Source organism: Pseudophryne corroboree, chromosome 10, assembly GCF_028390025.1.
Source record: "Pseudophryne corroboree isolate aPseCor3 chromosome 10, aPseCor3.hap2, whole genome shotgun sequence".
NCBI lineage: Eukaryota > Metazoa > Chordata > Amphibia > Anura > Myobatrachidae > Pseudophryne > Pseudophryne corroboree.
In genome coordinates, this window is record NC_086453.1 from 345879448 (window position 1) to 345905045 (window position 25598).

Sequence of the window (25598 nt, forward strand, 5' to 3'; positions counted from 1 at the left end):
GTGTTATGTGCCACCAGCACTGGTAATGGTCACACTTCTGGTCTGCATACATTTCCAGGCCGACGTATTGCTGACTGTGGTGAGAGGAGGGGGAGGGGCCACCAGCACTGGTAATGGTCACACTTCTGGTCTGCATACATTTCCAGGCCAGTGTATCGTTGACTGTGGTGAGAGGAGGGGGAGGGGCCACCAGCACTGGTAATGGTCACACTTCTGGTCTGCATACATTTCCATGCCAGTGTATCGCTGACTGTGGTGAGAGGAGGGGGAGGGGCCACCAGCACTGGTAATGGTCACACTTCTGGTCTGCATACATTTCCAGGCCAGTGTATCGTTGACTGTGGTGAGAGGAGGGGGAGGGGCCACCAGCACTGGTAATGGTCACACTTCTGGTCTGCATACATTTCCATGCCAGTGTATCGTTAACACTGGTGAGAGGAGGGGGAGGGGCCACCAGCACTGGTAATGGTCACACTTCTGGTCTGCATACATTTCCAGGCCAGTGTATCGCTGACTGTGGTGAGAGGAGGGGGAGGGGCCACCAGCACTGGTAATGGTCACACTTCTGGTCTGCATACATTTCCAGGCCAGTGTATCGCTGACTGTGGTGAGAGGAGGGGGAGGGGCCACCAGCACTGGTAATGGTCACACTACTGGCCTGCATACACTTCCAGGCCGACGTATCGCTGACTGTGGTGAGAGGGGGGGAGGGGCCACCAGCACTAAAAATATTGAATGGCTACAAATTGTTGCCATTCCCCTCCTCATATCATGTCACTTCCCTTGCCACATGCATCCCTGTCCTCACTAACACATCACTCTTCTCCTGATATACTGTGTGCTGCTGGCAGGGGACCCTGCTCCTCCCACTATATAATTCACAGTCTGTGGCTTCCTGTTGTCTCCACTCCCTTCCTTACATTCTCACACAGCCTCTGTCATACGTGAGTCTATCCAAGTCTATCCACGCATTCACATCACTCATCTCCTGATATACTCTGTGCTAGTGGGAGACACCGCTCCTTCCACTTTGACTCTCAGTCTGTGGCTTCCTGCTGCCCCCATTCCCCTCCTCACATCATGTCACTACTCCTGTCACATGCAGCCCTGTAATGATTGACACAACCACAGAAGTAGATAGGTGTTTACCTCCAACAAAATCAGCTCATTTATGTCCTCAAGTACTCTAGGCTGCTGTGAATGTATTCAGGATCTGAATGGCTACACATTGTTTGGTCCGCACCAACTAGTGCCATCCTGGATGAGCAAGAGGTGAAGATCCATCACGGTAAGGTGCTCAGATACACCTAGAGGCACCTAAAAAAATGTATTGAGAACAGTTGTGGAACCAGTGTTCAAGAGGGTCTGCAACTTTGGTATTGTTTCACCAGGAGCGTTGTATAGTAACCACGAAGGGTCCTGCTTAATCTCTATGCAGATATTAGGGTTATATACTGTCCTTAAAGGGTCACCAAGGTGCAACATGTGCTTAGTGCGTTGTCACTGAGGTACAGCTAGCACATGGTTCTGCGCAGCGAGATCAGTAATATAAATATGGGGATGGATTCTTTGAAGAGTTTGTCGGAGAAACGTTACATAGTTGTTAGATAAATAAATAAATAAAAACCTCCTCCATGGGGTCTACTTCTAGTAACTGACTACGGTTCTGATCCTGACCTGAACAATGTATTGTTATATTCAGAGAATTTCTAGGCAAGGCAGGTTATTAAATCTCACATTAAACACCTTGGAGGCTGCAGCTTCATGTAACGCACCTGTTGGGTCTTGTTTTATTTGTCGCCAACAGGTAAACAAAGACCGATATTAGTGAGTCTGCATTATGAGAGGCTGGCTCAGTGGTGGGAGGTTGGGTGTGTCCATTAATGGGTGGGCAGGATTGGGGGCATTTATCATGCTAATTCAGGGTGCCAAGGTAGAAGGCTTGCCAGCCTCTCTCTCTGGTGCCTCCCTGACTTCTGTCAGCGCTGAGCCGGAGACTGAGGAGTCCGGTGCCTCTAATAGGAATCCAGCAGTTAGCTGGCATGGTACTTAGCCTTTTATGCGCGTTCCACCGTTCTCCTGCTTTCATATGGGAACCAAACTGTTCAGTGTTCTCTTTATTGCTCCTACCTGGTGAGTGCATTATTCTGAATGTATAAATGGGAACTCCAGTTACTTCAAATATCCATGGAAGTTTGGGTTGTTGTAATCGGACCCAGACATGCCGGATGTAAGATTTCTGGATGCAGCTTGCCGTGAAGCACATGTAATCGTAGACTGTAATACCGGGATGCAAACTATAAATCTACACGGTGATGACGCTAATACTTACACATTCTAGTGGTTGTCTCGCCAAGACAGGGCCTCATGCGACACAGTATGAATAAAGGGATATGTTTTTATATAGCAGAATATATGTAAACGTAAATGCGTAATAAACAAGTAACAGCATATATACAAATACTAACTAGAGGTATATAGGAGGAGATGGTACTTGTTGCCTGTTTGCCTAGTTCATCCACAAACGTGTTGGCTGAAAGATGTCAGTAAAGTATACATGGTAAAAGAGTTACTTCTAAGCAGTTATATCCCCATAAATCAGGCGGCCATTTTTCCAATCTAATTTGCTCATTCAGATTTTTAGCTGAGGTCAAATCAGGAAAATTTAAGCTGATTAATATTTCCGATCCCCTGAACCAGGTGCCGGGGAATCGGGTAATTGCGACAGTCCATTACAGGGCTCCGTACATCGGGGAACTGTTTATCGGAATCCCTGATCTGATCAGAACCACTGATCTGCAGTCATCAATGATCGGAAATCTGGTGGGGAAATTCTTCATGATAAAAATCCTGACCATTTTCATGCCTTTAGAACCGAGGTTGGAAACCACTGACAAGTGAAACTGACAAGTGTTCTCTGCTCAATAGCATCAACGCGTTTCGTCTTTAGATATGCGATTTAAAAAAAAAAAATTCCCAAGATAATCGTTGTACACATCTGTCGGTCCTTAAATACCACCTTTCACCCGCATAGGATCTGGGCACATAACCAATAACTCTCAAAAACGTCACGGTAGTGAACACAAATTCAATGAACATATATACAGGGGTGTGGTTCATAGGGTCAACCACACATTGGTAGACAGTGTCTAGGTCGACCACTGTTGGTTGACGGTAACTAAGGCAACACCCAAAGGTCGACATAAGCATTAGATCGACACGACAAAAGGTCGACATGATGGTTTTAAAAAAATGTTACTGTCGTTTTCGTCGTAGAGTGACCGGGAACCCCAATTAATGCACCATGGGGGTCATTCCGACCCGATCGTACGCTGCAGTTTGCAGCGCAGCGATCGTGACGGAACTGCGCATGCGGCAGCGCATGCCAGAGGGCCGTAGGCCGTCGTTACCTAGCGATCACCTCTGCCTTAGGTAGGCAGAGTCGGTCGCTGGGCGGGAGGGGACGGCACAGTGGCGTTCGGCCGCCTTTTCGGGGTGCGGTCCGGCCAATGCAGACGTGGCCGGACCGTGCGGGGGGGCTGCCGCTGCGACCCGGGGCAGCGACGAGTAACTCCCGGTCAGCTGCAGGAGCTGCGCTGGCCGGGAGTTACTCTTCAAGTACAAAAGCAACGCCGCAGTGCAATGCTTTTGTACATGTGCGGGGGGGCCGGACTGACATGCGGGGCGGACTAGCCCCGTGCTGGGCGTCCCCCTGCATGTCTGGGAAGATGATCGTAGCTGTGCTCAACTCGGAATGACACCCCCCCCCCCCCCATGTCCCCTCGCATGGCGAGTGAAGCAAGGTTACCGTTCCCAATTGTACTCCAATAATTAAAAAAAAGGTGAAACACTCATGTCGACATAGTGGCCACGTCGACCTAGAAACCCTGTCGACCTAATGACTGTCGACCAATAGTGGTTGACCTAATAACTGTCGACCTAAGTGTGGTCAACCTAGAGACCAGATTCCATATAAATTAATGCCCCCTACACACTCGGCGATCTGCTGCTGAACTGCCCGATGGCGGATACGGCCGACGGGCGACCCATCGGCGAGGGAGGGGGGGGATCACTCCCCCCCGGCTCCATAGCAGAGCATGCTAATATGGACGAGATTGTCCATATGGTCTGCATGCATAAGCGACCCGCCACCAACGATGAACGAATGCGGGGCCGCACATCATTGGTGCCTACACACTGAAGGATATGAACGCGTTCTCGTTCATTAATGAATGAGAACGTTCATATCGTTCAGTTAGATCTTCAAGTGTGTAGGGCCCTTAAGATGTAAAGATACAAAGAAAATCATTATGTTTGCACTGGCTTCTACAGGCAAGTAATGTGTAAGCAGAACAGATGTACTAGATACAGTCACACAAGGCTTGTGATAAAACCAATGTTTAAACTTGAGTAATTAGTTACTGCTTTCTGCATTGTAACTGTAGAAGTATTGAGCCATTTAATTCCAAGTATGCGGAGGGGCACTAAGGGGCCGATTCATGGAAGGTCGCCATGGCTGGTTGTATCGCAATTGGCCGATGAATACACACTAGGCATGTTCAGCAATGATGCTGCTACCTGAGTAACGGGCTGCGGGCGTTTGGAAGCGGCACTGGGCTCCGTTTTGTGGGAGTGATGATGCAGATTTCCTGGCCTCGGCTGTGGAGCAGCAGCCGTCATTTTGCGTTGGTGATGGTTACTCAGATGACCGATGGTTCCGCAGAGTTGTCCGATGCAGCGTCCTTGGAAGCAGCAGCGGACCACCGAAGTAGCCAGGAGACGTTTATTCACACAAGACGCCTTCAGCTACATTAGCATATTAAAGCTTTCAGTGTGCAACTATGATTCAGGGCCAATGTCCAGGTGGTATGGATTGCAGGGTCGACTCCAATTAGGTCGACCGTCATTGGTCGACATGGTCAAAAGGTTGACACATGAAAAAATCAACATGACTAATGGTCGACACCACATATTTTTTTCTTCTTTTTGTGTCGTTTTCTTCGTAAGAGTATAGGGAAACCCAATTAGTGTACCTCGTCCCCTCACTTACTATTCCCAATCGTAGTCCACGTGGCTTGTAAAGTATGAAAAAGTTTTCTTTAAAATGACCCCCGCCCAAAAAAAATACAAAAAATTGTCACCTGTCGACCATGAGCACTGTCGACCATTAGTGGTCGACCTATTGACTGTCGACCTAATTAAGGTTGCCCTGTCATCCGGATACCATGTCAAGTACAACATATTAATACTATAAACTCCTCAATACTAATACACCAAGACAGAACATAAACTAGCATGTATGTAGTCATTATGTCAGCTGTTAAAACATTGACTGTCCTGTCAATGTGATTGAGATGTCGACACCTGAAATGTCGACAGTCACAATGATGAACATATATATATTTTAGGGTAGGCTGGAAATTGGTGATGGACATTGTTACCTGTTGACATTTTGTCAGCATTGACCGTTCATGTCAAAATAGTTTTTTTGTCTGCATTCTAAACGTGTCAACATTATTACATCTAGATAATGAAGGCTGATATTATGAATGGCAATATAGCATACTGAACCCTTAATAACCTATAAACTGAGTTTTGCTTCCTGGGGAGGAGTATTGTCTCGGTCAGCCGGTTCCTGTGCCACGGTTACTGCTCAGAAGGGGAGAGCCAGGCGTATGGGTATGTTAACCATGTTGGCGGTACGGCTAAAATTAGGGGTTCACCTAAAATAGCAAAGTAATAGCAGCTGAGAAGGAGCAATGGCACACTAATTGGCCTCTCATTACCGGAGATCCTGTTCTTAATTAGGTACAGCTGGGTGTTGGAGCATTTCAGTCCTTCATCAGGCTTTTGCTGAGCTACACATATTCCATCACTGCTCACTTCCCTTCTTTCTGGTCTATTTACCAGTCCGAGGTCAGAGCGCAATGCAAGTACAGCCCTGGCTGAAAGCGACAGCCGAGTAGTTGTTGTCAAATTAAACGTTCTGTCAAGCCAGTGGAGTGATACCTAATCTGCATCCCGGGAGACGCTTCCCTGCTATGCAAATATCTGACCCTGATGTAACGAGCAGCTGTCTGAGGAGCGGCGAAACCGGACAGGGTGCAGCGGAGCGTATCGTTCAGACTACCATTATACATAGAGTATGGTAATACAGGAACGTACGGAGTGTCGGGAGCTCTTCTCTCTTATTAATGAGCTTATACAAGTGCAGCATCATACAGGGCACATATAGATGCATGTGTATAGCTACGAAGATTGGAGTTGTTCATTCAGATTTAATGCAGTGTACCCAGAATTCCTTGCAGTCTACTAATTTACCTTCAAAATCTGGGTTCTGCAGACCAAGTGAAATCCTGACTGTTAGACGTACGTTTCTTACTGTATTATTATAGCGGCTGGAAGTTGAGGAGCTGCAATGGAGGGTTTATACCTTGTGTGACCGACAGTATTATAATAATAGTTACACATTTCCCTGATCGTTACCAAAGAGCAGGGTATCTTTCTCCTGCTGTGCAGCTACAGGCGGCGTGGCTCTCCTATTCCTTAGGTAGTGTATCCCTGCACCAGAGCCTTTACCATAACCCCCAGGCAATGTGGGTAGTCATTGAAGTGTATGGGGATGTGTGTGAAGGTATTGATCACCTGCGCAGTATAATCAGACCCTGTGTTAATCTTTCTTCCTGTCCTCCACAGAATAATGAAGTCCTCGCTGCATTTCGAGGAAGATGACTTTGTTCCAGAGCTGCCACGGAGTATCCACCCCAGGGAGAGGCCGGACTGGGAGGAGACTATCAGTGCTATGGTGAGTTCCGTCCCTGGAGTATCTATGAAAATGAAGAATATACTGAATGTAGACTGGATATACTGTAGACCTGTTGATTAGGCTGTGTGCACTATATTTCCATTATCTGGCATGAGTATAGAGGAGAGATAGATCCTCATATAAAGATCATTGATCTGTATAAGGGGGAGAACGATAAAGATGTTAGAAAGGCACAGCATCAGCGTGTCTCCATGTACTAATACTCTGTGCGGTTACTGCCCCTGTGTCTCTTCTGTACAGCCCCCCATGTGTACACCATCATCACTGTGTCTCCATGTACTAATACTCTGTGTGCGGTTACTGCTCCCGTGTCTCTTCTGTACAGCCCCCCATGTGCACACCATCATCACTGTGTCTCCATGTACTAATACTCTCTGTGCGGTTACTGCTCCCGTGTCTCTTCTGTACAGCCCCCCATGTGCACACCATCATCACTGTGTCTCCATGTACTAATACTCTGTGCGGTTACTGCTCCCGTGTCTCTTCTGTACAGCCCCCCATGTGTACACCAGCATCAGTGTGTCTCCATGTACTAATACTCTGTGCGGTTACTGCTCCCGTGTCTCTTCTGTACAGCTCCCCATGTGTACACCAGCATCAGCGTGTCTCCATGTACTAATACTCTGTGCGGTTACTGCTCCCGTGTCTCTTCTGTACAGCTCCCCATGTGTACACCAGCATCACTGTGTCTCCATGTACTAATACTCTGTGCGGTTACTGCTCCCGTGTCTCTTCTGTACAGCTCCCCATGTGTACACCAGCATCAGTGTGTCTCCATGTACTAATACTCTGTGCGGTTACTGCTCCCGTGTCTCTTCTGTACAGCCCCCCATGTGCACACCATCATCAGTGTGTCTCCATGTACTAATACTCTGTGCGGTTACTGCTCCCGTGTCTCTTCTGTACAGCCCCCCATGTGCATACCATCATCAGTGTGTCTCCATGTACTAATACTCTCTGTGCGGTTACTGCTCCCGTGTCTCTTCTGTACAGCCCCCCCATGTGTACACCATCATCAGTGTGTCTCCATGTACTAATACTCTGTGCGGTTACTGCTCCCGTGTCTCTTCTGTACAGCCCCCCATGTGCATACCAGCATCAGCGTGTCTCCATGTACTAATACTCTGTGTGGTTACTGCTCCCGTGTCTCTTCTGTACAGCCCCCCATGTGCACACCAGCATCAGCGTGTCTCCATGTACTAATACTCTGTGCGGTTACTGCTCCCGTGTCTCTTCTGTACAGCCCCCCATGTGCATACCAGCATCAGCGTGTCTCCATGTACTAATACTCTGTGCGGTTACTGCTCCCGTGTCTCTTCTGTACAGCCCCCCATGTGCACACCATCATCAGTGTGTCTCCATGTACTAATACTCTGTGCGGTTACTGCTCCCGTGTCTCTTCTGTACAGCCCCCCATGTGCATACCATCATCAGTGTGTCTCCATGTACTAATACTCTGTGCGGTTACTGCTCCCGTGTCTCTTCTGTACAGCCCCCCATGTGTACACCAGCATCAGCGTGTCTCCATGTACTAATACTCTGTGCGGTTACTGCTCCCGTGTCTCTTCTGTACAGCCCCCCATGTGCACACCATCATCAGTGTGTCTCCATGTACTAATACTCTGTGTGGTTACTGCTCCCGTGTCTCTTCTGTACAGCCCCCCATGTGCACACCAGCATCAGTGTGTCTCCATGTACTAATACTCTGTGCGGTTACTGCTCCCGTGTCTTTTCTGTACAGCCCCCCATGTGCACACCATCATCAGTGTGTCTCCATGTACTAATACTCTGTGCGGTTACTGCTCCCGTGTCTCTTCTGTACAGCCCCCCATGTGTACACCAGCATCAGCGTGTCTCCATGTACTAATACTCTCTCTGTGGTTACTGCTCCCGTGTCTCTTCTGTACAGCCCCCCATGTGCACACCATCATCACTGTGTCTCCATGTACTAATACTCTGTGCGGTTACTGCTCCCGTGTCTCTTCTGTACAGCCCCCCATGTGTACACCATCATCACTGTGTCTCCATGTACTAATACTCTCTGTGCGGTTACTGCTCCCGTGTCTCTTCTGTACAGCCCCCCATGTGCACACCATCATCACTGTGTCTCCATGTACTAATACTCTCTGTGCGGTTACTGCTCCCGTGTCTCTTCTGTACAGCCCCCCCATGTGTACACCAGCATCAGTGTGTCTCCATGTACTAATACTCTGTGCGGTTACTGCTCCCGTATCTCTTCTGTACAGCCCCCCATGTGTACACCAGCATCAGTGTGTCTCCATGTACTAATACTCTCTGTGCGGTTACTGCTCCCGTGTCTCTTCTGTACAGCCCCCCATGTGTACACCAGCATCAGCGTGTCTCCATGTACTAATACTCTGTGCGGTTACTGCTCCCATGTCTCTTCTGTACAGCTCCCCATGTGTACACCATCATCAGTGTGTCTCCATGTACTAATACTCTCTGTGCGGTTACTGCTCCCGTGTCTTTTCTGTACAGCCCCCCATGTGCATACCATCATCACTGTGTCTCCATGTACTAATACTCTCTGTGCGGTTACTGCTCCCGTGTCATTTCTGTACAGCCCCCCATGTGTACACCAGCATCACTGTGTCTCCATGTACTAATACTCTCTGTGCGGTTACTGCTCCCGTGTCTTTTCTGTACAGCCCCCCATGTGCACACCATCATCACTGTGTCTCCATGTACTAATACTCTCTGTGCGGTTACTGCTCCCGTGTCTCTTCTGTACAGCCCCCCATGTGCACACCATCATCAGCGTGTCTCCATGTACTAATACTCTGTGCGGTTACTGCTCCCGTGTCTCTTCTGTACAGCCCCCCCATGTGTACACCAGCATCAGTGTGTCTCCATGTACTAATACTCTGTGCGGTTACTGCTCCCGTACCTCTTCTGTACAGCCCCCCATGTGTACACCAGCATCAGTGTGTCTCCATGTACTAATACTCTCTGTGCGGTTACTGCTCCCGTGTCTCTTCTGTACAGCCCCCCATGTGCACACCATCATCAGTGTGTCTCCATGTACTAATACTCTCTGTGCGGTTACTGCTCCCGTGTCTCTTCTGTACAGCCCCCCATGTGCACACCATCATCAGTGTGTCTCCATGTACTAATACTCTCTGTGCGGTTACTGCTCCCGTGTCTCTTCTGTACAGCCCCCCATGTGTACACCAGCATCAGCGTGTCTCCATGTACTAATACTCTGTGCGGTTACTGCTCCCGTGTCTCTTCTGTACAGCCCCCCATGTGCATACCATCATCACTGTGTCTCCATGTACTAATACTCTCTGTGCGGTTACTGCTCCCGTGTCTCTTCTGTACAGCCCCCCATGTGCACACCATCATCACTGTGTCTCCATGTACTAATACTCTCTGTGCGGTTACTGCTCCCGTGTCTCTTCTGTACAGCCCCCCATGTGTACACCAGCATCAGTGTGTCTCCATGTACTAATACTCTGTGCGGTTACTGCTCCCATGTCTCTTCTGTACAGCTCCCCATGTGTACACCATCATCAGTGTGTCTCCATGTACTAATACTCTCTGTGCGGTTACTGCTCCCGTGTCTTTTCTGTACAGCCCCCCATGTGCACACCATCATCACTGTGTCTCCATGTACTAATACTCTCTGTGCGGTTACTGCTCCCGTGTCATTTCTGTACAGCCCCCCATGTGTACACCAGCATCACTGTGTCTCCATGTACTAATACTCTCTGTGCGGTTACTGCTCCCGTGTCTCTTCTGTACAGCCCCCCATGTGCACACCATCATCAGTGTGTCTCCATGTACTAATACTCTCTGTGCGGTTACTGCTCCCGTGTCTCTTCTGTACAGCCCCCCCATGTGCACACCATCATCACTGTGTCTCCATGTACTAATACTCTGTGTGGTTACTGCTCCCGTGTCTCTTCTGTACAGCCCCCCCATGTGCACACCATCATCACTGTGTCTCCATGTACTAATACTCTGTGTGGTTACTGCTCCCGTATCTCTTCTGTACAGCCCCCCCATGTGCACACCATCATCACTGTGTCTCCATGTACTAATACTCTCTGTGCGGTTACTGCTCCTGTGTCTCTTCTGTACAGCCCCCCATGTGCATACCAGCATCAGTGTGTCTCCATGTACTAATACTCTGTGTGGTTACTGCTCCCGTGTCTCTTCTGTACAGCCCCCCATGTGCATACCAGCATCAGCGTGTCTCCATGTACTAATACTCTGTGTGGTTACTGCTCCCGTGTCTCTTCTGTACAGCCCCCCATGTGCACACCATCATCAGTGTGTCTCCATGTACTAATACTCTGTGCGGTTACTGCTCCCGTGTCTCTTCTGTACAGCCCCCCATGTGTACACCAGCATCAGCGTGTCTCCATGTACTAATACTCTGTGCGGTTACTGCTCCCGTGTCTTTTCTGTACAGCCCCCCATGTGCACACCATCATCAGTGTGTCTCCATGTACTAATACTCTGTGCGGTTACTGCTCCCGTGTCTCTTCTGTACAGCCCCCCATGTGTACACCAGCATCAGCGTGTCTCCATGTACTAATACTCTCTCTGTGGTTACTGCTCCCGTGTCTCTTCTGTACAGCCCCCCATGTGCACACCATCATCACTGTGTCTCCATGTACTAATACTCTGTGCGGTTACTGCTCCCGTGTCTCTTCTGTACAGCCCCCCATGTGTACACCATCATCACTGTGTCTCCATGTACTAATACTCTCTGTGCGGTTACTGCTCCTGTGTCTCTTCTGTACAGCCCCCCATGTGTACACCATCATCACTGTGTCTCCATGTACTAATACTCTCTGTGGTTACTGCTCCCGTGTCTCTTCTGTACAGCCCCCCATGTGCATACCATCATCAGTGTGTCTCCATGTACTAATACTCTCTGTGCGGTTACTGCTCCCGTGTCTCTTCTGTACAGCCCCCCATGTGCACACCATCATCAGTGTGTCTCCATGTACTAATACTCTGTGCGGTTACTGCTCCCGTGTCTCTTCTGTACAGCCCCCCATGTGCACACCATCATCAGTGTGTCTCCATGTACTAATACTCTGTGCGGTTACTGCTCCCGTATCTCTTCTGTACAGCCCCCCCATGTGTACACCAGCATCAGTGTGTCTCCATGTACTAATACTCTGTGCGGTTACTGCTCCCGTATCTCTTCTGTACAGCCCCCCATGTGTACACCAGCATCAGTGTGTCTCCATGTACTAATACTCTCTGTGCGGTTACTGCTCCCGTGTCTCTTCTGTACAGCCCCCCATGTGCATACCAGCATCAGTGTGTCTCCATGTACTAATACTCTCTGTGCGGTTACTGCTCCCGTGTCTCTTCTGTACAGCCCCCCATGTGCACACCATCATCAGTGTGTCTCCATGTACTAATACTCTCTGTGCGGTTACTGCTCCCGTGTCTCTTCTGTACAGCCCCCCATGTGCACACCATCATCAGTGTGTCTCCATGTACTAATACTCTCTGTGCGGTTACTGCTCCCGTGTCTCTTCTGTACAGCCCCCCATGTGTACACCAGCATCAGCGTGTCTCCATGTACTAATACTCTGTGCGGTTACTGCTCCCGTGTCTCTTCTGTACAGCCCCCCATGTGCATACCATCATCACTGTGTCTCCATGTACTAATACTCTCTGTGCGGTTACTGCTCCCGTGTCTCTTCTGTACAGCCCCCCCATGTGCACACCATCATCACTGTGTCTCCATGTACTAATACTCTCTCTGTGCGGTTACTGCTCCTGTGTCTCTTCTGTACAGCCCCCCATGTGCACACCATCATCACTGTGTCTCCATGTACTAATACTCTCTGTGCGGTTACTGCTCCCGTGTCTCTTCTGTACAGCCCCCCATGTGTACACCAGCATCAGTGTGTCTCCATGTACTAATACTCTGTGCGGTTACTGCTCCCATGTCTCTTCTGTACAGCTCCCCATGTGTACACCATCATCAGTGTGTCTCCATGTACTAATACTCTCTGTGCGGTTACTGCTCCCGTGTCTTTTCTGTACAGCCCCCCATGTGCACACCATCATCACTGTGTCTCCATGTACTAATACTCTCTGTGCGGTTACTGCTCCCGTGTCATTTCTGTACAGCCCCCCATGTGTACACCAGCATCACTGTGTCTCCATGTACTAATACTCTCTGTGCGGTTACTGCTCCCGTGTCTTTTCTGTACAGCCCCCCATGTGCACACCATCATCACTGTGTCTCCATGTACTAATACTCTCTGTGCGGTTACTGCTCCCGTGTCTCTTCTGTACAGCCCCCCATGTGCACACCATCATCACTGTGTCTCCATGTACTAATACTCTCTGTGCGGTTACTGCTCCCGTGTCTCTTCTGTACAGCCCCCCATGTGCACACCATCATCACTGTGTCTCCATGTACTAATACTCTCTGTGCGGTTACTGCTCCCGTGTCTTTTCTGTACAGCCCCCCATGTGCACACCATCATCACTGTGTCTCCATGTACTAATACTCTCTGTGCGGTTACTGCTCCCGTGTCTCTTCTGTACAGCCCCCCCATGTGCACACCATCATCACTGTGTCTCCATGTACTAATACTCTCTGTGCGGTTACTGCTCCTGTGTCTCTTCTGTACAGCCCCCCATGTGCATACCAGCATCAGTGTGTCTCCATGTACTAATACTCTGTGTGGTTACTGCTCCCGTGTCTCTTCTGTACAGCCCCCCATGTGCATACCAGCATCAGCGTGTCTCCATGTACTAATACTCTGTGTGGTTACTGCTCCCGTGTCTCTTCTGTACAGCCCCCCATGTGCACACCATCATCAGTGTGTCTCCATGTACTAATACTCTGTGCGGTTACTGCTCCCGTGTCTCTTCTGTACAGCCCCCCATGTGTACACCAGCGTGTCTCCATGTACTAATACTCTGTGCGGTTACTGCTCCCGTGTCTTTTCTGTACAGCCCCCCATGTGCACACCATCATCAGTGTGTCTCCATGTACTAATACTCTGTGCGGTTACTGCTCCCGTGTCTCTTCTGTACAGCCCCCCATGTGTACACCAGCATCAGCGTGTCTCCATGTACTAATACTCTCTCTGTGGTTACTGCTCCCGTGTCTCTTCTGTACAGCCCCCCATGTGCACACCATCATCACTGTGTCTCCATGTACTAATACTCTGTGCGGTTACTGCTCCCGTGTCTCTTCTGTACAGCCCCCCATGTGTACACCATCATCACTGTGTCTCCATGTACTAATACTCTCTGTGCGGTTACTGCTCCCGTGTCTCTTCTGTACAGCCCCCCATGTGTACACCATCATCACTGTGTCTCCATGTACTAATACTCTCTGTGCGGTTACTGCTCCTGTGTCTCTTCTGTACAGCCCCCCATGTGTACACCATCATCACTGTGTCTCCATGTACTAATACTCTCTGTGGTTACTGCTCCCGTGTCTCTTCTGTACAGCCCCCCATGTGCATACCATCATCAGTGTGTCTCCATGTACTAATACTCTCTGTGCGGTTACTGCTCCCGTGTCTCTTCTGTACAGCCCCCCATGTGCACACCATCATCACTGTGTCTCCATGTACTAATACTCTCTGTGCGGTTACTGCTCCCGTGTCTCTTCTGTACAGCCCCCCCATGTGTACACCAGCATCAGTGTGTCTCCATGTACTAATACTCTGTGCGGTTACTGCTCCCGTATCTCTTCTGTACAGCCCCCCATGTGTACACCAGCATCAGTGTGTCTCCATGTACTAATACTCTCTGTGCGGTTACTGCTCCCGTGTCTCTTCTGTACAGCCCCCCATGTGCATACCAGCATCAGTGTGTCTCCATGTACTAATACTCTGTGTGGTTACTGCTCCCGTGTCTCTTCTGTACAGCCCCCCATGTGCATACCAGCATCAGCGTGTCTCCATGTACTAATACTCTGTGTGGTTACTGCTCCCGTGTCTCTTCTGTACAGCCCCCCATGTGCACACCATCATCAGTGTGTCTCCATGTACTAATACTCTGTGCGGTTACTGCTCCCGTGTCTCTTCTGTACAGCCCCCCATGTGTACACCAGCATCAGTGTGTCTCCATGTACTAATACTCTGTGCGGTTACTGCTCCCGTGTCTTTTCTGTACAGCCCCCCATGTGCACACCATCATCAGTGTGTCTCCATGTACTAATACTCTGTGCGGTTACTGCTCCCGTGTCTCTTCTGTACAGCCCCCCATGTGTACACCAGCATCAGCGTGTCTCCATGTACTAATACTCTCTCTGTGGTTACTGCTCCCGTGTCTCTTCTGTACAGCCCCCCATGTGCACACCATCATCACTGTGTCTCCATGTACTAATACTCTGTGCGGTTACTGCTCCCGTGTCTCTTCTGTACAGCCCCCCATGTGTACACCATCATCACTGTGTCTCCATGTACTAATACTCTCTGTGGTTACTGCTCCCGTGTCTCTTCTGTACAGCCCCCCATGTGCATACCATCATCAGTGTGTCTCCATGTACTAATACTCTCTGTGCGGTTACTGCTCCCGTGTCTCTTCTGTACAGCCCCCCATGTGCACACCATCATCACTGTGTCTCCATGTACTAATACTCTCTGTGCGGTTACTGCTCCCGTGTCTCTTCTGTACAGCCCCCCCATGTGTACACCAGCATCAGTGTGTCTCCATGTACTAATACTCTGTGCGGTTACTGCTCCCGTATCTCTTCTGTACAGCCCCCCATGTGTACACCAGCATCAGTGTGTCTCCATGTACTAATACTCTCTGTGCGGTTACTGCTCCCGTGTCTCTTCTGTACAGCCCCCCATGTGTACACCAGCATCAGCGTGTCTCCATGTACTAATACTCTCTGTGCGGTTACTGCTCCCATGTCTCTTCTGTACAGCTCCCCATGTGTACACCATCATCAGTGTGTCTCCATGTACTAATACTCTCTGTGCGGTTACTGCTCCCGTGTCATTTCTGTACAGCCCCCCATGTGTACACCAGCATCACTGTGTCTCCATGTACTAATACTCTCTGTGCGGTTACTGCTCCCGTGTCTTTTCTGTACAGCCCCCCATGTGCACACCATCATCACTGTGTCTCCATGTACTAATACTCTCTGTGCGGTTACTGCTCCCGTGTCTCTTCTGTACAGCCCCCCATGTGCACACCATCATCACTGTGTCTCCATGTACTAATACTCTCTGTGCGGTTACTGCTCCCGTGTCTCTTCTGTACAGCCCCCCCATGTGCACACCATCATCAGTGTGTCTCCATGTACTAATACTCTCTGTGCGGTTACTGCTCCCGTGTCTCTTCTGTACAGCCCCCCATGTGCATACCATCATCAGTGTGTCTCCATGTACTAATACTCTCTGTGCGGTTACTGCTCCCGTGTCTCTTCTGTACAGCCCCCCATGTGTACACCAGCATCAGTGTGTCTCCATGTACTAATACTCTCTGTGCGGTTACTGCTCCCGTGTCTCTTCTGTACAGCCCCCCCATGTGTACACCAGCATCAGTGTGTCTCCATGTACTAATACTCTCTGTGCGGTTACTGCTCCCGTGTCTCTTCTGTACAGCCCCCCCATGTGTACACCAGCATCAGTGTGTCTCCATGTACTAATACTCTGTGCGGTTACTGCTCCCGTATCTCTTCTGTACAGCCCCCCATGTGTACACCAGCATCAGTGTGTCTCCATGTACTAATACTCTCTGTGCGGTTACTGCTCCCGTGTCTCTTCTGTACAGCCCCCCATGTGTACACCAGCATCAGCGTGTCTCCATGTACTAATACTCTGTGCGGTTACTGCTCCCATGTCTCTTCTGTACAGCTCCCCATGTGTACACCATCATCAGTGTGTCTCCATGTACTAATACTCTCTGTGCGGTTACTGCTCCCGTGTCATTTCTGTACAGCCCCCCATGTGTACACCAGCATCACTGTGTCTCCATGTACTAATACTCTCTGTGCGGTTACTGCTCCCGTGTCTCTTCTGTACAGCCCCCCCATGTGTACACCATCATCAGTGTGTCTCCATGTACTAATACTCTCTGTGCGGTTACTGCTCCCGTGTCTCTTCTGTACAGCCCCCCATGTGCATACCATCATCAGTGTGTCTCCATGTACTAATACTCTCTGTGCGGTTACTGCTCCCGTGTCTCTCCTGTACAGCCCCCCATGTGCATACCATCATCACTGTGTCTCCATGTACTAATACTCTCTGTGCGGTTACTGCTCCCGTGTCTCTTCTGTACAGCCCCCCATGTGCATACCATCATCACTGTGTCTCCATGTACTAATACTCTCTGTGCGGTTACTGCTCCCGTGTCTCTCCTGTACAGCCCCCCATGTGCATACCATCATCACTGTGTCTCCATGTACTAATACACTCTGTGCGGTTACTGCTCCCGTGTCTCTTCTGTACAGCCCCCCATGTGCACACCATCATCACTGTGTCTCCATGTACTAATACTCTGTGCGGTTACTGCTCCCGTGTCTCTTCTGTACAGCCCCCCATGTGCACACCATCATCACTGTGTCTCCATGTACTAATACTCTGTGCGGTTACTGCTCCCGTGTCTCTTCTGTACAGCCCCCCATGTGCACACCATCATCACTGTGTCTCCATGTACTAATACTCTGTGCGGTTACTGCTCCCGTGTCTCTTCTGTACAGCCCCCCATGTGCATACCATCATCAGTGTGTCTCCATGTACTAATACTCTCTGTGGTTACTGCTCCCGTGTGTCTTCTGTACAGCCCCCCATGTGTACACCAGCATCAGTGTGTCTCCATGTACTAATACTCTGTGCGGTTACTGCTCCCGTGTCTCTTCTGTACAGCCCCCCATGTGTACACCATCATCAGTGTGTCTCCATGTACTAATACTCTCTGTGCGGTTACTGCTCCTGTGTCTCTTCTGTACAGCCCCCCCATGTGCACACCATCATCACTGTGTCTCCATGTACTAATACTCTCTGTGCGGTTACTGCTCCCGTGTCTCTTCTGTACAGCCCCCCATGTGCACACCATCATCACTGTGTCTCCATGTACTAATACTCTGTGTGGTTACTGCTCCCGTGTCTTTTCTGTACAGCCCCCCATGTGTACACCAGCATCACTGTGTCTCCATGTACTAATACTCTGTGCGGTTACTGCTCCCGTGTCTCTTCTGTACAGCCCCCCCATGTGCACACCATCATCACTGTGTCTCCATGTACTAATACTCTCTCTGTGGTTACTGCTCCCGTGTCTCTTCTGTACAGCCCCCCATGTGCATACCATCATCAGCGTGTCTCCATGTACTAATACTCTCTGTGCGGTTACTGCTCCCGTGTCTCTTCTGTACAGCCCCCCATGTGCACACCAGCATCAGTGTGTCTCCATGTACTAATACTCTGTGCGGTTACTGCTCCCGTGTCTCTTCTGTACAGCCCCCCATGTGTACACCATCATCACTGTGTCTCCATGTACTAATACTCTCTGTGCGGTTACTGCTCCCGTGTCTCTTCTGTACAGCCCCCCATGTGTACACCATCATCAGTGTGTCTCCATGTACTAATACTCTCTGTGCGGTTACTGCTCCCGTGTCTCTTCTGTACAGCCCCCCATGTGTACACCATCATCACTGTGTCTCCATGTACTAATACTCTCTGTGGTTACTGCTCCCGTATCTCTTCTGTACAGCTCCCCATGTGTACACCATCATCACTGTGTCTCCATGTACTAATACTCTCTGTGCGGTTACTGCTCCTGTGTCTCTTCTGTACAGCCCCCCATGTGTACACCAGCATCAGTGTGTCTCCATGTACTAATACTCTCTCTGTGGTTACTGCTCCCGTGTCTCTTCTGTACAGCCCCCCATGTGCACACCATCATCACTGTGTCTCCATGTACTAATACTCTCTGTGCGGTTACTGCTCCTGTGTCTCTTCTGTACAGCTCCCCATGTGTACACCATCATCACTGTGTCTCCATGTACTAATACTCTGTGCGGTTACTGCTCCCGTGTCTCTTCTGTACAGCCCCCCATGTGCACACCAGCATCAGTGTGTCTCCATGTACTAATACTCTGTGCGGTTACTGCTCCCGTGTCTCTTCTGTACAGCCCCCCATGTGCACACCATCATCAGTGTGTCTCCATGTACTAATACTCTCTGTGCGGTTACTGCTCCCGTGTCTCTTCTGTACAGCCCCCCATGTGCACACCATCATCAGTGTGTCTCCATGTACTAATACTCTCTCTGTGGTTACTGCTCCCGTGTCTCTTCTGTACAGCCCCCCATGTGTACACCAGCATCAGTGTGTCTCCATGTACTAATACTCTCTGTGCGGTTACTGCTCCCGTGTCTCTTCTATACAGCCCCCCCATGTGTACACCAGCATCAGTGTGTCTCCATGTACTAATACTCTCTGTGCGGTTACTGCTCCCGTGTCTCTTCTGTACAGCCCCCCATGTGTACACCAGCATCAGTGTGTCTCCATGTACTAATACTCTGTGCGGTTACTGCTCCCGTATCTCTTCTGTACAGCCCCCCATGTGTACACCATCATCAGTGTGTCTCCATGTACTAATACTCTCTGTGCGGTTACTGCTCCCGTGTCATTTCTGTACAGCCCCCCATGTGTACACCAGCATCACTGTGTCTCCATGTACTAATACTCTCTGTGCGGTTACTGCTCCCGTGTCTTTTCTGTACAGCCCCCCATGTGCACACCATCATCACTGTGTCTCCATGTACTAATACTCTCTGTGCGGTTACTGCTCCCGTGTCATTTCTGTACAGCCCCCCATGTGTACACCAGCATCACTGTGTCTCCATGTACTAATACTCTCTGTGCGGTTACTGCTCCCGTGTCTTTTCTGTACAGCCCCCCATGTGCACACCATCATCACTGTGTCTCCATGTACTAATACTCTCTGTGCGGTTACTGCTCCCGTGTCTCTTCTGTACAGCCCCCCATGTGTACACCATCATCAGTGTGTCTCCATGTACTAATACTCTCTGTGCGGTTACTGCTCCCGTGTCTCTTCTGTACAGCCCCCCATGTGCATACCATCATCAGTGTGTCTCCATGTACTAATACTCTCTGTGCGGTTACTGCTCCCGTGTCTCTTCTGTACAGCCCCCCCATGTGTACACCATCATCAGTGTGTCTCCATGTACTAATACTCTCTGTGCGGTTACTGCTCCCGTGTCTCTTCTGTACAGCCCCCCATGTGTACACCATCATCAGTGTGTCTCCATGTACTAATACTCTCTGTGCGGTTACTGCTCCCGTGTCTCTTCTGTACAGCCCCCCATGTGCATACCATCATCAGTGTGTCTCCATGTACTAATACTCTCTGTGCGGTTACTGCTCCCGTGTCTCTTCTGTACAGCCCCCCATGTGCACACCATCATCACTGTGTCTCCATGTACTAATACTCTCTGTGCGGTTACTGCTCCCGTGTCTCTCCTGTACAGCCCCCCATGTGCATACCATCATCAGTGTGTCTCCATGTACTAATACTCTCTGTGCGGTTACTGCTCCCGTGTCTCTTCTGTACAGCCCCCCATGTGTACACCATCATCAGTGTGTCTCCATGTACTAATACTCTCTGTGCGGTTACTGCTCCCGTGTCTCTCCTGTACAGCCCCCCATGTGCACACCATCATCACTGTGTCTCCATGTACTAATACACTCTCTGTGGTTACTGCTCCCGTGTCTCTTCTGTACAGCCCCCCATGTGCACACCATCATCAGTGTGTCTCCATGTACTAATACTCTGTGCGGTTACTGCTCCCGTGTCTCTTCTGTACAGCCCCCCCATGTGTACACCAGCATCAGTGTGTCTCCATGTACTAATACTCTGTGCGGTTACTGCTCCCGTATCTCTTCTGTACAGCCCCCCATGTGTACACCAGCATCAGTGTGTCTCCATGTACTAATACTCTGTGCGGTTACTGCCCCTGTGTCTCTTCTGTACAGCCCCCCATGTGCACACCATCATCACTGTGTCTCCATGTACTAATACTCTGTGCGGTTACTGCTCCCGTGTCTCTTCTGTACAGCCCCCCATGTGCACACCATCATCAGTGTGTCTCCATGTACTAATACTCTCTGTGCGGTTACTGCTCCCGTGTCTCTTCTGTACAGCCCCCCATGTGCATACCATCATCAGTGTGTCTCCATGTACTAATACTCTCTGTGCGGTTACTGCTCCCGTGTCTCTTCTGTACAGCCCCCCATGTGTACACCATCATCAGTGTGTCTCCATGTACTAATACTCTGTGTGGTTACTGCTCCCGTGTCTCTTCTGTACAGCCCCCCATGTGCATACCATCATCACTGTGTCTCCATGTACTAATACTCTCTGTGCGGTTACTGCTCCCGTGTCTCTCCTGTACAGCCCCCCATGTGCATACCATCATCAGTGTGTCTCCATGTACTAATACTCTCTGTGCGGTTACTGCTCCCGTGTCTCTTCTGTACAGCCCCCCATGTGCACACCATCATCACTGTGTCTCCATGTACTAATACTCTCTCTGTGGTTACTGCTCCCGTGTCTCTTCTGTACAGCCCCCCATGTGCACACCATCATCAGTGTGTCTCCATGTGCGGTTACTGCTCCTGTGTCTCTTCTGTACAGCCCCCCATGTGTACACCAGCATCAGCGTGTCTCCATGTACTAATACTCTGTGTGGTTACTGCTCCCGTGTCTCTTCTGTACAGCCCCCCCATGTGCATACCATCATCACTGTGTCTCCATGTACTAATACTCTCTGTGCGGTTACTGCTCCCGTGTCTCTTCTGTACAGCCCCCCATGTGTACACCAGCATCAGTGTGTCTCCATGTACTAATACTCTCTGTGCGGTTACTGCTCCCGTGTCTCTTCTGTACAGCCCCCCATGTGCACACCATCATCAGTGTGTCTCCATGTACTAATACTCTGTGCGGTTACTGCTCCCGTGTCTCTTCTGTACAGCCCCCCATGTGCATACCATCATCAGTGTGTCTCCATGTACTAATACTCTGTGCGGTTACTGCTCCCGTGTCTCTTCTGTACAGCCCCCCCATGTGTACACCATCATCACTGTGTCTCCATGTACTAATACTCTGTGCGGTTACTGCTCCCGTGTCTCTTCTGTACAGCCCCCCATGTGCATACCATCATCAGCGTGTCTCCATGTATTAATACTCTCTGTGCGGTTACTGCTCCCGTGTCTCTTCTGTACAGCCCCCCCATGTGTACACCAGCATCAGTGTGTCTCCATGTACTAATACTCTGTGCGGTTACTGCTCCCGTGTCTCTTCTGTACAGCCCCCCATGTGTACACCATCATCAGCGTGTCTCCATGTACTAATACTCTCTGTGCGGTTACTGCCCCTGTGTCTCTTCTGTACAGCCCCCCATGTGTACACCATCATCAGCGTGTCTCCATGTATTAATACTCTCTGTGCGGTTACTGCCCCTGTGTCTCTTCTGTACAGCCCCCCATGTGTACACCATCATCAGCGTGTCTCCATGTATTAATACTCTCTGTGCGGTTACTGCTCCCGTGTCTCTTCTGTACAGCCCCCCATGTGTACACCAGCATCACTGTGTCTCCATGTACTAATACTCTGTGTGGTTACTGCTCCCGTGTGTCTTCTGTACAGCCCCCCATGTGTACACCATCATCACTGTGTCTCCATGTACTAATACTCTGTGTGGTTACTGCTCCCGTGTCTCTTCTGTACAGCCCCCCATGTGCACACCATCATCAGTGTGTCTCCATGTACTAATACTCTCTGTGCGGTTACTGCTCCCGTGTCTCTTCTGTACAGCCCCCCATGTGTACACCATCATCACTGTGTCTCCATGTACTAATACTCTCTCTGTGGTTACTGCTCCCGTGTCTCTTCTGTACAGCCCCCCATGTGTACACCAGCATCAGTGTGTCTCCATGTACTAATACTCTGTGTGGTTACTGCTCCCGTATCTCTTCTGTACAGCCCCCCATGTGCACACCATCATCAGTGTGTCTCCATGTACTAATACTCTCTGTGCGGTTACTGCTCCCGTGTCTCTTCTGTACAGCCCCCCATGTGTACACCAGCATCAGTGTGTCTCCATGTACTAATACTCTGTGCGGTTACTGCTCCCGTGTCTCTTCTGTACAGCCCCCCATGTGTACACCAGCATCACTGTGTCTCCATGTACTAATACTCTCTCTGTGGTTACTGCTCCCGTGTCTCTTCTGTACAGCCCCCCATGTGTACACCATCATCAGCGTGTCTCCATGTACTAATACTCTGTGCGGTTACTGCTCCCGTGTCTCTTCTGTACAGCCCCCCATGTGCACACCATCATCAGTGTGTCTCCATGTACTAATACTCTGTGCGGTTACTGCTCCCGTGTCTCTTCTGTACAGCCCCCCATGTGTACACCAGCATCAGTGTGTCTCCATGTACTAATACTCTGTGCGGTTACTGCTCCCGTGTCTCTTCTGTACAGCCCCCCATGTGCACACCATCATCAGCGTGTCTCCATGTATTAATACTCTCTGTGCGGTTACTGCTCCCGTGTCTCTTCTGTACAGCCCCCCATGTGTACACCAGCATCAGTGTGTCTCCATGTACTAATACTCTCTGTGCGGTTACTGCCCCTGTGTCTCTTCTGTACAGCCCCCCATGTGTACACCATCATCAGCGTGTCTCCATGTATTAATACTCTCTGTGCGGTTACTGCCCCTGTGTCTCTTCTGTACAGCCCCCCATGTGTACACCATCATCAGCGTGTCTCCATGTATTAATACTCTCTGTGCGGTTACTGCTCCCGTGTCTCTTCTGTACAGCCCCCCATGTGTACACCAGCATCACTGTGTCTCCATGTACTAATACTCTGTGTGGTTACTGCTCCCGTGTGTCTTCTGTACAGCCCCCCATGTGTACACCATCATCACTGTGTCTCCATGTACTAATACTCTGTGTGGTTACTGCTCCCGTGTCTCTTCTGTACAGCCCCCCATGTGCACACCATCATCAGTGTGTCTCCATGTACTAATACTCTCTGTGCGGTTACTGCTCCCGTGTCTCTTCTGTACAGCCCCCCATGTGTACACCATCATCACTGTGTCTCCATGTACTAATACTCTCTCTGTGGTTACTGCTCCCGTGTCTCTTCTGTACAGCCCCCCATGTGTACACCAGCATCAGTGTGTCTCCATGTACTAATACTCTGTGTGGTTACTGCTCCCGTATCTCTTCTGTACAGCCCCCCATGTGCACACCATCATCAGTGTGTCTCCATGTACTAATACTCTCTGTGCGGTTACTGCTCCCGTGTCTCTTCTGTACAGCCCCCCATGTGTACACCAGCATCAGTGTGTCTCCATGTACTAATACTCTGTGCGGTTACTGCTCCCGTGTCTCTTCTGTACAGCCCCCCATGTGTACACCAGCATCACTGTGTCTCCATGTACTAATACTCTCTCTGTGGTTACTGCTCCCGTGTCTCTTCTGTACAGCCCCCCATGTGTACACCATCATCAGCGTGTCTCCATGTACTAATACTCTGTGCGGTTACTGCTCCCGTGTCTCTTCTGTACAGCCCCCCATGTGCACACCATCATCAGTGTGTCTCCATGTACTAATACTCTCTGTGCGGTTACTGCTCCCGTGTCTCTTCTGTACAGCCCCCCATGTGTACACCAGCATCAGTGTGTCTCCATGTACTAATACTCTGTGCGGTTACTGCTCCCGTGTCTCTTCTGTACAGCCCCCCATGTGCACACCATCATCAGTGTGTCTCCATGTACTAATACTCTGTGCGGTTACTGCTCCCGTGTCATTTCTGTACAGCCCCCCATGTGTACACCAGCATCAGTGTGTCTCCATGTACTAATACTCTGTGCGGTTACTGCTCCCGTGTCTCTTCTGTACAGCCCCCCATGTGTACACCAGCATCAGTGTGTCTCCATGTACTAATACTCTGTGCGGTTACTGCTCCCGTATCTCTTCTGTACAGCCCCCCATGTGCACACCATCATCAGTGTGTCTCCATGTACTAATACTCTCTGTGCGGTTACTGCTCCCGTGTCTCTTCTGTACAGCCCCCCATGTGTACACCAGCATCAGTGTGTCTCCATGTACTAATACTCTGTGCGGTTACTGCTCCCGTGTCTCTTCTGTACAGCCCCCCCATGTGTACACCAGCATCAGTGTGTCTCCATGTACTAATACTCTGTGCGGTTACTGCTCCCGTGTCTCTTCTGTACAGCCCCCCATGTGTACACCAGCATCAGTGTGTCTCCATGTACTAATACTCTGTGCGGTTACTGCTCCCGTATCTCTTCTGTACAGCCCCCCATGTGCACACCATCATCAGTGTGTCTCCATGTACTAATACTCTCTGTGCGGTTACTGCTCCCGTGTCTCTTCTGTACAGCCCCCCATGTGTACACCAGCATCAGTGTGTCTCCATGTACTAATACTCTGTGCGGTTACTGCTCCCGTGTCTCTTCTGTACAGCCCCCCATGTGTACACCAGCATCAGTGTGTCTCCATGTACTAATACTCTGTGCGGTTACTGCTCCCGTGTCTCTTCTGTACAGCCCCCCATGTGTACACCAGCATCACTGTGTCTCCATGTACTAATACTCTGTGCGGTTACTGCTCCCGTGTCTCTTCTGTACAGCCCCCCCATGTGCACACCATCATCAGTGTGTCTCCATGTACTAATACTCTGTGCGGTTACTGCTCCCGTGTCTCTTCTGTACAGCCCCCCATGTGTACACCAGCATCAGT

The 25598-nt window shown here is 50.1% G+C and overlaps 1 protein-coding gene across 4 annotated transcripts in view; it reads left to right on the top strand.

Annotated features, from left to right (window-relative positions):
* Positions 1-25598, top strand: part of ARHGAP32 (Rho GTPase activating protein 32) — a 423313-nt gene that overhangs the window by 267060 nt on the left and 130655 nt on the right. For all 4 annotated transcript variants that reach the window (XM_063943652.1, XM_063943650.1, XM_063943651.1 and 1 more), the window contains one exon: positions 6697-6805. In XM_063943652.1, the coding sequence (XP_063799722.1) occupies positions 6701-6805 (105 nt within the window). In that variant the 5' untranslated portion in view covers positions 6697-6700. The remainder of the gene's footprint in view (positions 1-6696; positions 6806-25598) is intronic.